The 14,559-nt window shown below is 39.1% G+C and overlaps 1 protein-coding gene across 1 annotated transcript; it reads right to left on the bottom strand.

The window, feature by feature from the left end:
• Positions 1–856: 856 nt before the first annotated feature.
• On the bottom strand, positions 857–14,412 carry SYCE3 (synaptonemal complex central element protein 3). The gene is made up of 2 exons (XM_063115771.1): positions 14,304–14,412; positions 857–1,014 (listed from the first exon to the last, which is right to left on the bottom strand). Exons 1-2 carry the CDS (start codon positions 14,410–14,412, stop codon positions 857–859), a joined length of 267 nt encoding a protein of 88 aa, XP_062971841.1.
• Between the last annotated feature and the right edge of the window lie 147 nt (positions 14,413–14,559).

The raw sequence follows: 14,559 nt of genomic DNA, 5'->3' as shown, positions 1-14,559 counted from the left end.
ACCCTCTCGTGCTTCCTGTGTTCTGTCAAAGGAGAAGGAGCAAAGAAACCCCAGGATGTGCACCTGCCTCTGGGACTTTCTTCCATCCTGAAACTTTTTGGGAGCCTGGCTTGGCTCTCCCCAGGCACCAACCGGTAGCCACTGGATTTGACTGGTGCTGTGGACCGTTAAGGGTCTAGAACCATGCCTGTGAAACTGGGTTGGACCCTGCCCATTACCCCAGTCCAGGCTATGCCAGGACTACTCGGGCTCACGTCCCTCTGCAGCCTTGCAGGGCCTCTCCCAGCCCCTCCAGAAGCCCACCCCACCTGAATGAGACCTGAGTTTCACCCTATTTCTGCCCCTTATTAGCTGTGAGGACTTCCCTATTTCCTTGTCTGTAAAATGGAGGTAATGGACATCTGTCACCCAGAAAAGCTGTGAGGCCTGAGGCCACAAATGCCTGGGAGGTGGCGTAGTCCATAATGTGTTCTCTCCCCTCACCCATGCTGAAACCCACTTTAGGGAGGTAAATAAACCTGACTGAATACTGCAGCCTGTCCTAACTTCTGGCCTGGTTTGTCCCTTTCAGGCCCTTTTTTGCTTTTTATTCTAGGTTTAGCACCACTGTCACTGAATACGTGTTTAGTTCATTGAAAACATCTGCATCTCACAGCTGTCATGTTGTATACATGGTTGGATGTGCAGCTGGGCAGACCACAGTGCAGGACAGGAGGGTCCCTGGGTTGTACTTGAAAATACGTTTATTGAGAAACAAGTACTGTGCGTACAGCTACAGGTTCACATCGCTGGCTCTGTCCCCAGGGGCTTCTCTGCACAGGCGAGGGTGGCATGGTGGCATGGGGTGCAGGCAGGGCTACTGCTTGTGCTTGGTCTCTCTCAGCAGCTCTTGCCAGTTCTTCTCCATCTCCTCCTTGCAGTTGAGGAAGGCGTCCTCCAGCCGGCGCATGGACTCCGCCAGTGAGGGGTTGGTGCGCATCACCACCATGTCGTAGGCCATCCAGGTTGCCTGCACTGCAACAACCAGACAAGCCTGGTCAGGCCAGGGGTGGGCTGCAGCTCTTGGGCACTCTGCGGAGCGCCGGACCCCCCTGGAGACACCCAATCACTCTAAGGAGAGAAAGCTGGTAGGCTACATGTTATAAGGCTCATAAAACCCCTATGAAAACGCCTTCCTACAAACAGCTGTAATTACATTTCCTAATCTCCTATAAGCCTTAACTTCTGGATACATGAGCCCATGACATTCAAAGGCTGGAGGCCAGTCTGATATGAAACGTGAGGAAAATGAATGCAAACCACTGGTCCTCACCTACACGCAGTTCACAGCTAGTGGCTGCAGAGTGACCCCCAAAGAATCACAACCTACACCCCAGCTCACATGCTCAGGTAGGGCTGACCACACCCAGTCCTGCCAGGCCCCGAGCCTAATGTCACCTCCTGCTCAGTGGCCTGGGATGCCTGCCCTCCTCCACCTGGGTGCCTTTGTGCTTTTCTGAAGGCCCAGGCCAGCAGCTCCTCCTCTTGGGAAGGTTTTACTGCATCCCGTTAAGTGTGCTGAGCACTCACCACTGTGCTGACAGGACTTCCTGCTCTTTCCTTGTGGTAGTGTTCCTGGAGCCCACAGGTGAACATGTGCTTCTTGTACAAACTCCATGGAAGTGTGCAGAAACCCTTCTCTCTGCACCTAGCCTCGAGAACTGCCCAGAACAAAGATCATCTCCCCTCTGCATGACAGCTGACCATAGTAAATACATCCCCTTAAAACCCTTCTTTGTTGGGCTAAAAAAACCATGAATACATTGGGAAAATACATCCTCAAGGAAATTAACCAAAGAGGATATAGGCAGAATGATTAATAATAAATGCACATGGGTATCTACACACAGCCAAGGCCAGCAGCGTGGAGACAGAAAACCACATCTGTTTGTTTAGGGAAAAATTGTTAGAAAAGGTATGTATAGTCTCTCAATAGACAGAGGTCATAGGACTATGTAGTTAGTACAGCAGTTCTTGAACTTTTGGATGCCTGTCACTTGGGACACTCCTTAAAATGTAGACTGCTGGCCCCTCCCACACTCATAGAGGTTCTTGTCTAGCAGGCTGAGGATGGTGGCCAGGAACCTATATCCTAACAAGCATCCGGATCATTCTGGTACAGGGTATCTGCAGACTACCCTTTTAGACCACTTGGAAAGCAGGTTTGCTCCCCAGCTCTCCACTTGCTAGCTGTGTGACCTTGAACATGTGATTTAAATGCACTCACCTCAGTGTCTTCAACTGTGAAGTAGAGACTATGTAAACTGCCTAGCACACACATGTCATACACCCACTATTTGTGACCCCCATCCTCATTCTTATGTTGAAATCCTAACCCCCAACGTGATGGTGTTAGCAGGTGGGGCCTTAGGGAGATGAGCAGGTCACAAGGGTGGAGCCTCATGAATGGGATCGGTGCCCTTACAAGAAGAGACACTAGAGCTTGCTGTCTCACTCTCTGCTCTTGGCCGGGTGAGGACACATGAGAAGGTGCCATCTGCAAACCAGGAAGAGACTTCTCACGAGGCACTAGATCTGCCAACACCTTGATCTTGGGCTTTTCAGGCTCCACAACTGTGAGAAATAAATGTTTGATTTTCTTAAGCCACCTAGTCTATGGTTATAGCAGCCCAAGCTGACTAAAACAGAAACTGGTACCAAGAAGTGGGTGCTGCTTTAACAAATACCTGAAAGTGTGGAAGCAGCTTTGGGACTGGGTAATGGGTAGAGGCCGGAAGAAGTTTGAAGGCATGCTAGAAGCTGATAACCCCCCCCGCCATGAGGGGGGTTTAAAAGGTGGTTCTGGTGAGGGCTCAGAAAGAAAAGAGGAGATTGGGAGAGAAAGCCTCTAGTTTCTTAGAGAATATATTAGTAGTCATGAACAGAATGTTGATAGAAACCTAGATGGTAAAGGTCATTCTGATGAGGTCTCACACAAAAATGAGTAACATTTATTTGAAACGACAAAAAGTGATCCTTGTTATAAAACTGCAAAGAACTTGGCTGAATTGTGTTCATGTTCTAGTGTTTTGTGGAAAGTAGAACTTGTGAGCAATTAAGCTGAAAATTTAGCTGAGGGAATTTGCTGGAAAAAAGAAGAAACTCTTATTATAAAACAAATAATTGAGGTAGTCAGGGCAAAGAGCTAGGATGGGTAAGAAATAAAAATTCAGGGGAAAACACAGCTCACAGAAATGAATCTCATATAGTTCTACATAGCAGGTGGAATTCTAACTCTTGAGTTTCCTAGGCCGAAGCAGAGAAGGAAACATGCTAAGTTATGAGTCCATGATCATAAAATAAAAACAAATACATTGTTTAAAACACATTTATCCTAAAAGAAAATTTTCCTATGGGTCTTCTTTATGCGAGGTGTGTAATGTAGTTGAAAATGACCCTAATGACATCCCTTACTTTAAATGCAAGGTGGTCCCTCTGTGTCTGTAGTTGTGATCACTAGAAGCATAGCACCAAAGCACAGGTCAGAAAGGTAATTCAATATGACACCAAAACACTGTAGTAAGTGCATAGCCCTCTTGTCATTTGATCCAAGGAAAAAATTTTAGAATAAATAGCATAGGAAGGACTTACAATCATCAGAAAATCCTCCAGAAACATGCGTCTTGAGTTTTTCATTCATTCGATATTTATTGAATACCACTTTGTGCTGGCATTTGACTAAGGCAGTCCTGGGGATACAGCAGTATACAACACAGCTACACCCACCCTTGTGAAGTGTAGGTACTAGTTGCAGTGAGAGGAGACAGATAATAAACATACAATTATAGATTGTGAAAGATGCTGTAAAGGAAATAAGCAGCATATGTTGTGACAGAGAAATGGGGTGGAAGGAGTCTTAGAGATATACACACACATATAATAAAAATTGGTGTGTGTGTGCATGTGTGTGGGTCTGTTTATGGGCTCGCTGTTGTATTCTGTTGCTCAACTTGTTTGCTCCTAAAACAATATAACAGTTTTAATTATATAGCTTTATATAATTATAGTTATGTAATATATATAGCTTTGTAAATTATATAGTTTTATAATAAATCTTGCTAATTATAGGGCAAATCCCTTATCCTCATTTGTCTACCTCAGAAGTATCTTAGCTATTTCTTCTCTTATGTCTCTCATAAATGTTTTAGAACCAACCCATCAAGTTTGATGAAAAACCCTAATAGGATGTTGATTAGAACTACTCTGAACCCTTGGGTGGAATTTGTGAAGAACTGACACATTTATTACACTAAGGCTTTCTATTCATGAATGTGGCTATGGCTCCATTTATTTCTTTAGTCAAGTTTTAAAATTTTCTGCATACAGGACTTGCACATTTCTTGTTAAACTTCTTCTGAGGTAATCTACAAGTGTGTGCATGTATGTGTGTGTGTGTATTGCTGTTGTTGTTACTGTAAATGGTGCCTTTAAAAAATGTGTTCTAATTCTTTCCTGCTTAAAATATAAATATTGCATTAAAATGCAATTAAACTTTGTATACAGATCTTATATCCAGCCACCTTGCTAAAATTTATTATTTCAAATCTTTTTTTTTTTTTTAAGATGACTGGTACGGGGATCTTAACCCTTGACTTGGTGTTGTCAGCAATGCTCTCCCAAGTGAGCTAACCGGCCATCCCTGTATAGGGATCCAAACCCATGGCCTTGGAGTTATCAGCACTGCACTCTCCCAAGGGAGCCATGGGCCGGCCCTTTTCAAATTATTTTTGTTTTAAATGTTCTATGTAGATGTGGTAGCCAGCCTCCAAGTTGGCCTCCAGTAGTCCCTGCCTTCTGGCAGTCACACCCTTGTGTAGTCCTGTCTCATACTGTGCCAGAGTTGATCCATGTGACCAGTAGACTATGGCAGAAGTGATGATATGCCACTTCAAGATTTGCTCTGAGGAAAGTTATGTAATGACCAGCCCTATGAAGAGGCTACATAGAAAGCCTCCAACCAACAGCTACGTGACCTTTGAAGCAGATTCTCCAGCCCCAACTCAAGATTTGGAGACTGAAGCCACTGCTGACAGATTGACTGCAATCTCATGAGAACCATATCCAGAACTACCCAGCTCAGCCACTCCCAGATTCCTGACCCTCAGAAACCATGCCATAATAAATGCTTTGAGTTTTAAGCTCCTGAGTATGGGTTAATTTGTTATGTGGCAAAAGATAACATATACAGATTTTGGTACTGGGAATATAATGCTGCCATAAGAAAAGCCTCAACTGCGAGAGAGACTTTTGGATGGGGCAGTGAGTGGAAGCTGGAAAAGCTGTAAGAATTCTGAGGAGACTGTTAGTGAAAGTTTAAAGTGCCTTAAACACACTGTTCATAGAATTTTCAACTTTAAGGAGGCTGCCAATAAGGGCTTATGGAGAAGTGAGGAAAATCTTATTGCAAACTGGAGGAGAGGAGGTCCTTGTTATGTGGAGGCAGAAAGTTTAGCAACACTGTCACAAAAAGTAATTTGGAAGGTAGAAAATGTACCTAATGAACTATTTATTAGGATTTACCTATATGTTTAACATTTTATTTGACCTCCATTGCATTGTGGATTTCAGGCCTTCCTTCTGGGATCATATTCCTTTTACCTGGTGCAACTTTTAGAGTTCCTTTAGAGCAGGTCTCTTTGTGATTAATATTGTCAGTTTCGTTCATCTGCAAATATCTTTATTTTGCCCTCATTTTTAAAAGATGGCTTTTCTAGATGCATAGTTCCAGGTTGATAGTGTTGTTTATGACATGTGGATATTATTCCACTAATTCCTGGTTTTCATGATGGTTGCTGAAAATGCATTCCCACCGTCATTCCTTTGTTTATAATCTCTTTCTCTCTGGCTTCCTGCAAAGTTCTTCTCTCCATCTTTAATAGACTGAAGTTTCACTATTTTGTGTCTAGGTATGGATTTCATTTTATTTTGCTTGGGATATGTTTTGTTTCTTGGTATTTGCCTCATTTTTTTCATCAGTTCTGGAAAATTCACAGCCATTATATTATTAAATATTGTCATTCCATTCTCTCTAATGCCTTTTTTTCTGAGATCCCAATTAGACACGTTAGACCACGTGTTACAAATCTCTTAATCACTTCTTATATTTTTTATTTCTTTATCTCTTTTTGATGAATTCTTCTCCAGTTGACTAATTTTCTCTCCAACTGCTATTGATTCCATTTTTATTTCACAATAATATTTTTCATTTTAGAAGCTCTGTTTATCAGATCTGTCTGCTCATTCTTGAGTTTCTTTTATGCTCATTTTTGTAATTGTATCCACTACTTCTTTAACCAATTTAGATACAGCTTCTTACACTCTGCATCTGACATCATCTATGGTCTTTGGAGATCTCAGTATGTTGATTCTTGTTTCTCTCACTCACAGTGGCTGATCATCTCATGTATTTAGCGATCTTTATTTGTGAGATCATTGCTGAGGTAGCCCCCAATCCAGGACTCCCTCAACACTCTCAAGGGTTGTGACCCACCACTCAGAGTAGGGGCTTATGAAGGTCAGGTTATCAATGGAGTTCTAGCTCAGGCCTAACTCACAGTGGATCCAGTGTGTCTCTGAACCCGGCCAGTGGTTATCTTCCCAGTTTCAGAACGCATAATTGGAATAGGCATACTCAGCAACTGGGAGAATCCCCGCATTGGTTCCCTGATCTATGGAATGAGGGCTCTTATGGTGGGAAAGGCCAAATGGAAGCCAGTAAGACTGCCTCTACCTATGAGAGTAGTAAACCAAAAGCAACACTGCATTACTAAGAAACTGCAGAGATTAGTACCACCATTCAGGACTTAAAAGATGCAGGGGGATAATTCCCACCACATCCCTATTCAACCCACCTATTTGGCCTAAGCAGAAGATGGATCTTGGATAATGATAGTAGATCACTATAAACTTAGTCAGCTGGTGACTCCAAATGTAGCTGCTGTTCCAGATGTTGTTTTATTGCTTGAACAAATGAACATATCCCCTGGTACCTGGTATGCAGCTATTGATCTGGCAAGTTCTTTTTTCTCTATATCAGTTTGCTTTCAGCTGACAAGGCCAGCACCACATCTTTCTTCACTATTCTAACTCAGGTTTATCAGTTCTCTAGCTCTATGTCACAGTTTAGTCAACAGGGGCTTTTCCTGTCCAGGACATCAAGCAGTATGTTATATCGATGATATTGTGCTTATTATACCTGGTGAGCAAAAGAAACTAGTACTAAAATATATACTGTGTGAATCCATTTATATGAAACTCTAGGCAAGCATATTAGTTGTTACCTGGTGCTGGGGATAGAGGGATGGAGACTGACTGGGAGGGGCAGAAAGAACATTTTGGAGTGATAGAGACATTCTATATATTATATTTATATATATATATCTTTTGCCTTTTTCGTGACCGGCACTCAGGCAGTGAGTGCACCGGCCATTCCTATATAGGATCCGAACCAACGGCGGGAGCGTCGCCGCGCTCCCAGCGCCGCACTCTCCCGAGTGCGCCATGGGCTCGGCCCGACATTCTATATTTTGACACCGGTGTTGTTTACACTGATAAGTACATTTGGCAAAACTTAGTGAACTGTATACTTACATCGTGTTTATTTTATTGCGTATAAATGATACCTTAATAAAGATGATTAAAAAACAATAAAAAATAAGAACACTATACTCATATATCAATACTTATACACTGTAGTAAAGATAGCTAGAGATAGATACCTAGAGATAAATCCACAGTCCCAAATGTTTTCATAATTTAAAAAGAATAAAAATAAATGAACAAAACATTCAACTCAAAATTTTAATAAAACAACAATAAAAAATTAGGAAGGGTAGGCAGAACCCCCCCAACCCCCCCCCCCCAAAATCCAGATAAGTTAGAATAAGGAAAAACAGACGCATACTGAGATGCTTTCGTGGCCTGTATACCCTTCTCTGAGAGTTTGTCATCATTCACAGGTCCTACAGATGGGTGGAGCCTAACTTCAGCATTATCACCCATGTGGCCTGGCCTACCCGTGCCATGAATGATGCACACCATGGCATACTTTGCAGCATTTAAAAGCAATAACACCTTGGTAGGAGCTGACACATGTAGTTCTGAATGAAAAAAACAAGAAATTGTTTAAGACATATCAGACAACACTATTTACAGAAATTAAAAAATATGTACATAAAACAGTAACATACATTTCACAAGAACATACACACAAAAAGGTAACATTAAACACATTAGAATTGCTTCCTGTGGGTGGAGACAGGGAAGGATATGAACTATGGGTGCTAAAGGGGGTAAATAAAAAATAAACTAGAAGGGCCCTGCATGGGCCAATGGTCATAGTGTGCCATGAACTGAGGGGTATGATAAAATCAGTGCTCTATATCTGAGGTAGGAAATAAATGAAAAATTATTATACAATGGCCCAATCACTGGGAACAGAGAGGCATCTTGAGGAAACCACACAAAATAAAGTGGAAAAGAACAAAGAAATAAAACTGATTACAGAGATGATGATAAAGAGAGGCTAAGACAAAAAAGAGATCCATAATATGGATAATTGGAATTTCTGAAGAAGGAAACCAAAGAAACAGAACAAATAGTATCCAAAGATATGATAAATGAAAAAGTTCTTATAAAAAAATACTCAAAGCTGTAGCTCTAGAGGCCTGTCATGTCCCAGGAAAAGTGCTACACAATATTGACACCAATCTAATCCTGATGAAGTTATAGAACTTGAAGAATAAAGAAAGAATCCTACAGGCAGAAAAAGTAAGCCACTTACTCAAGAGAAAACACAGAGGCAGGCCTCGCACTGTTGCACAGTGCCACTAAGTGCTGAGGATGTGTTCTGACTTGCTACACCTAACCAAGTTACCATCCACTTATAACTGTATTCTCAAGCACTTATGAAATAAAGGAACAACATCCATGTCTATAGATTCTAGGTTTAAATATTTGATCTGTTTGAAAACAGAATGTGTGAGTCTCAACAACTGCAGGAATTATGATTACAGAACAGAATGTATATGTTATAAAGCTCGGTAATGTACAAATAATAGCATAACCAACAAACATATCTCAGGTTCTTCATCTGTGAAATAGAGAAAGGAATCCCTACACCTCATAAAATTCCTGTGAGGATTAAATGAACTAATTAATGTAGTGTTTAGAATAGCATCTAAAGTTTAGAAGTACTAAATAAATGTTTCTGATGATTATTACATAATGAATAATGATAAAAGACATAAATAACTAAAGACATTAGTTTCCTTAATGGTTTTCCACAAACTTTCTTAATTGTAGAGCAATCTTTAGGAGATAATATATTTTTTATGGTGAAGAAATATTATTTATTTAATATTTTTTAAAAGATTGACCGGTAAGGGGATCTTAACCCTTGACTTGGTGTTGTCAGCACCACGCTCTCCCAAGTGAGCTAACCGGCCATTGCTATATAGGGATCCGAACCCGTGGCCTTGGTGTTATCAGCACCACACTCTCCCGAGTGAGCCACAGGCCAGCCCTAAGAAATGTTTATTTTAAATGAAGAATTTCTTCAGTTTCATTTCAGTTTAAATTCTTAATTAAAATTATTCCGATCCCCTTACTGGCCAGCAAAACCTCCCCCCAAAATTCTTAAGTAAAATTAAATATAGTACTCTTTATTTAAAAAATATCTTGCATGGTATGATTCCATTTTAGTGAAAGTCTATCTTTCAAAAAAAATAATCCCTCCATGCATCTACCCATCAGTCCATCATTCTGCTTTTGCATATAGAGAGACTTCTAATAATGTCTACCAATGTTAACAATAGTTAATTCTGGAGGCTGGAATTTGACAATTCTTTTTTTTTTTTTTTAAGATGACCAGTAAAGGGATCTTAACCCTTGACTTGGTCTTGTCAGCACCACACTCTCCAAGTGAGCGAACCGGCCATCACTATATAGGGATCTGAACCCATGGCCTTGGTGTTATCAGCACCACACTCTCTCAAGTGAGCCATGGGCCGGCCCCTTGGAGATTGATAATTCTAAACGTTCTTTATACTTTTCTGTTTTGATTGAATTTTACTTTGAATTTTAAAAATAAACAACCAACATTTCTTTTAAAAAATCATTATTATTTATTTAATAATTATAAACTTAATATTTATTTTGAAATGTTAATGCTCACACTGGAAAAATCCCACTGGATATAGTAGTATGCTAAGAAATTAGAAAATATTGATGAAATGAATGATTTGGGAAGAAACACAAACTATCGAAATTGACACAATCATAGCAAAGCAATAACCAAAGAAGAAATTGAAAAAGTTATCAAAAATTATCTCCAATGGTTTAGCTACTGAGGTATTTAAAATATTCAAGAAACAGCTGTTTTTAAATACCATACAAATAATTTCAGAATATAGAAAAAGACAAAAAACTCTGGAGGTTGAATAGACCCAGACATTACTCTAGTTTAACCAAGTACCTTTAAACAAGTTATTTAAACTCTCTAACTTCTAGTTTCCCCATCTATAAAATGGGAATAGTAATAGTGTCTATCCTCCATAGATTTGTTATGAGGAAAAAATGAGATAATGTGTGCAAAGCATATGGTAAAGTGACCAACACACAGTAAACAATAAACACAAGCTATTACTATCATAAGTAACATTAGAACAGTACTAAATACCCAAGAGCCTACAGCCTTCCCATACTAGTATTAATTATTTAGCAAATAAAATAGAAAAACATCTTATTTAAAAGAGGAACAAAAAACACAGAAGTAAATGTATTTAAAAATCTGCAGAAAAATATGGCAAAATCCTTTTGAGACATCTTAATGAATATCTGAATAACTGGAGAGACATAACACATTCCTGGATGAGAACACTTCATGTTAAAAAGGATAGCATTCTTCTCATACTAATGTATAGGTTTAACACATTTCCAAATAAAATATTAAACAAATGAATCTATTGTTCGTCTGTAATAATAAACACATGAGAACAGCTAAAAAACAGAAGAAAAAAGAATGAAGGGGAACTTACTGATTAATAGTAATGAAAATAGTGTGCTACTCCTTAAAACCTGACATATTATGAAACAGAATAGCTATCTCTACACTATATGTAAGAACTTCATGAGTAATAAATAAATCATTTGCAAACTAATGGGATAAAATAGGATGGATTTCTTTTGGGAAAAAAAACAAGATAGAACCACTTTCCTTGTACCTGAGGAATTTTGCATTCTCAAGGCTCATTCCCATGAGACATGCTAAACTTGTACTAGGAAAATTGGCCTGGGCCACAACTTGACATAAGTTTGAGAGAACAGAAAGAGAACTTTAAGCCTTGGAGTGAAGAGGATTTTGCATTTTACCATTGCTTGAAATGCGTGTGTATGTGTATGTTTTTCCACATTAATTGGTGATTGCTTCCTTGGTGTGGTCACTGGAGGAACTATACAAAGGCCTTTCCAGGGGCAACAAAGGCCAAGGGTCATACACTGGACCTCACATTAAATTTAACCTAAAGGGTCAGGATGAGAGATTATATCATCCTGCTCCAAAATTATCCTACCTCTCTCGACAATAACTGTCATAACTTATTCTACGGACAGTACAAAAAAATAATTCTGCTGTTTACATTTCAGGTACAAAAATATTTTAATGTTCCATACCATTGGATTTGAGTTCCTGGGAATATACATGGCTTAAGAAATTACAAAAGGTAAATTATACAAAAAATTTTAATATTATTTAATCTGTGGTTGTTTATATGTTGACAGAAACATGCTTTAGCAGCTGATAAATTGCTTAAGTAATTTTTAAAAAGACTATTACACAATATTAGACAACTTGGGCAGAACATTTATATAAAAATGAATTACAAAAAGAGGAAAATATGTGAAACTAAAACTAAGAAAAGAATCCACTACAAGGGAAATAATGAACCTTATATGAATCCAAGGAATGTGATGTGGAAAAGCACTAACAAGGGATGTGAAATTACGTACAACAAAAACCTTGTTCTGGCCAAGCAGATATAGGCTAAACTTGTTTTATTCCTGTGAGAAAGGAAGTGCAGAAGCCTTCCACGAAGTGTAGCTGCAAAAACACAATACTTACATGTATCAGACAACTTTAAGCTTACTTAGAAAATTTTTTAAAAAGCTCAAAAAATTGTCAAAGCTGAGTCTTTCATGTGACTCGTTTCACTATAAACACCTGTCAACCTTGTCTCTGAGGTAAGAGAGCATTTTTTATAACACTATTACCTTAGTAATATTAACTTACTTAACAATTACCTTAATTATTCTTGAAACATTTGCCAAAAAGAGAGTCTCTATAGGATTTATATAAAAATGCAGTACACAGCCTGGGTCCTCTGGTACACCAGATGGATAAGAATTAAATGTTAAATAGGAACACAGAGAAAAGTAGGAAAAAATATAAGTAAATATTTCCTTGATCTTGGATTGTGAAAAGACTTTCTTGGCATCAAAGTAATGGGAATAAATCAGAAAGGAAAATATTGATAGATTTTTACTACGTATGACTTCTGTTCACCAAAACCTCATATACAAAATTAAAAGGAGAACAACAAACTGGGAAAAAAATTTACTACAAATTTGAACAAAGACTTTAGTCTTAATACATGAAGATTTCATGCAAATCGACAAGAGATTCTATCACAGAAATCTGTTATTCCTTTCTTGTTCTCAGTGCCAAGACTGAGTTAAGGCTAGCTCCTTTTTAGCCTTTAGCTTTGTAAGTTTCCTAATTTGTCTTCCTGCCTCCAGTCTTCCCTCTCCAAACCATCCCTCACTCTGTCACCAGAAGTATTTTTCTAAAACACAAGGGTCTTCTTTGAAACCCCCAGTGGTTCCCTATCACCTAGATAAGAAAGGTAAAATTCCTTAGCTTGGTATTGAAGATCCTTTTCTCACCTTTCCAGCCTCTTCTTCCCTTGGCCTGCCACCCTGTGACTCCCTGACTACTGCATGCTGTCCCTCAGCTGTCTCTTCTGCTGCAGTGGACTCCCTCCCCACCCCCAGAACCCCCACCTCACCTGTCCACCCCCCAGTCCCTCCCCAGTGTTCTGCTCAAAGCTTCACTGGCCCCGCCCAGGCAGTCAGCTGCTCCTCCTTCCCTGCCCCTGCCCTAGTACTCACCGTATACCACTATTAGCATTTGCCAGACTATAATTTTAATATAAAATTAATTATATATTTAAAATTTAAATTATAATTAGTCATACTGATGTCTGTTTCCAGCGCCCCCCCGCCACTTCTAATAAAGAAGCATCTCTATTCAACTTGTATTCCAGAATGGCACACAGTGCAAACTCAGTAAATGCTGTTAAATAAGGGAATAAATAGTTGGATTGAAGGAATTATATAGTTTCTATGGAAAATGAATTATAGAACTTTTTTAAAAAGGTAGTTTAAAAATACATTAAAACTTTCAAGTAATAGGCAGAAAATTGCAAACATTTTAAAGTATAAATTTTAAAAATATTTTTTATTTATTTTTTTAAAAGTAGAAATTTCTAAAGCCTACAGTAATGAATGAAGGTTATTTGCAAATGAATAATGTTCTTAAAAATAGTTCAATTTCATTTGAGTAGAATATTCATGCTTTCTAAACTCTGTTTTACATTATTATTTTCTCCTAGGCGCACACATTGCAAGAATCACATATTAATCAGTAAAGAACAAATGAAAGAAATTATAATAGTGTTGCCGCCACTGCTGAGTGGAAACATGTTGAATAAAACAATGAACTAACATTCCTTTCCAAAAATGGAGAAATTTGTTCAACCCTATTGCTGCTTTATTCCACTGAGCACTACTTCCCATTTCAGTATCTCACCAGTCTTAGCACTATTACTCTGAATCCTTTTTATTTAAATGATTCACAGAAAGAATGTTCCAACTCTGCTCACAGCTGTCACATTCACCTGTTTGTCACTTGCTGAGCATGTGAGCTTGCATGTGCCAATTACAGAAGAAGTCGCTATTTCTGCCCTCGAGAAGATAACAGTTCAGTTGCAGAAGATGCAAACACATATAAAATAGTCAGAAAACAATTCAAGGCAACATTCAGTGGTAAGTGTCAAATTTTGTGGTATAGCAGTTACATGCTATGAAAATTGAGAGGTGGTCAGGGAAGGCCTTGTTAAATGAAGTTACTTGATGTGAACTCAGAAGCTGAGGGAAGATTGAGTTATTGAAAAGAAGAGGAAGATACCCTGCCTGGGAAAACACCCTACCTGCGATTTTCTCCATCTCTTGCAATAGCTTTTCCAAGTCCTTATTCAGGTCTGACAGCATTTTCAGCATGTTGTCATAGTTCCTTTCCCCAGGGTCAGAATCAGCCATCTACGCAGTGCACAGAAAGAAGCTGTGAGACAGACTGTTTCGATTCCAGCTCCATTGCTCACAGTTGGGTAACTTCTCTAAAGAATTCTTTCCCCATCTCTTAGATTCTGATAATACCGTTTACCCCATAGGGCTATTGTAAAGGTT

The sequence above is a fragment of the Cynocephalus volans genome, chromosome 12 (genome assembly GCF_027409185.1).
Source record: "Cynocephalus volans isolate mCynVol1 chromosome 12, mCynVol1.pri, whole genome shotgun sequence".
NCBI classification, from domain to species: Eukaryota; Metazoa; Chordata; class Mammalia; order Dermoptera; family Cynocephalidae; genus Cynocephalus; species Cynocephalus volans.
This window is presented reverse-complemented; position numbering and strand designations above follow the sequence as displayed.

Coding starts and splice junctions, on each gene's coding strand:
- SYCE3 (XM_063115771.1), bottom strand. CDS start 14,412: ATGGCTGATTCTGACCCTGGGGAAAGGAACTATGACAACATGCTGAAA. Junction 1,015..14,303: donor AGAGATGGAGAAAATCGCAG/GTAGGGTGTTTT, acceptor TGGTTGTTGCAG/TGCAGGCAACCTGGATGGCC.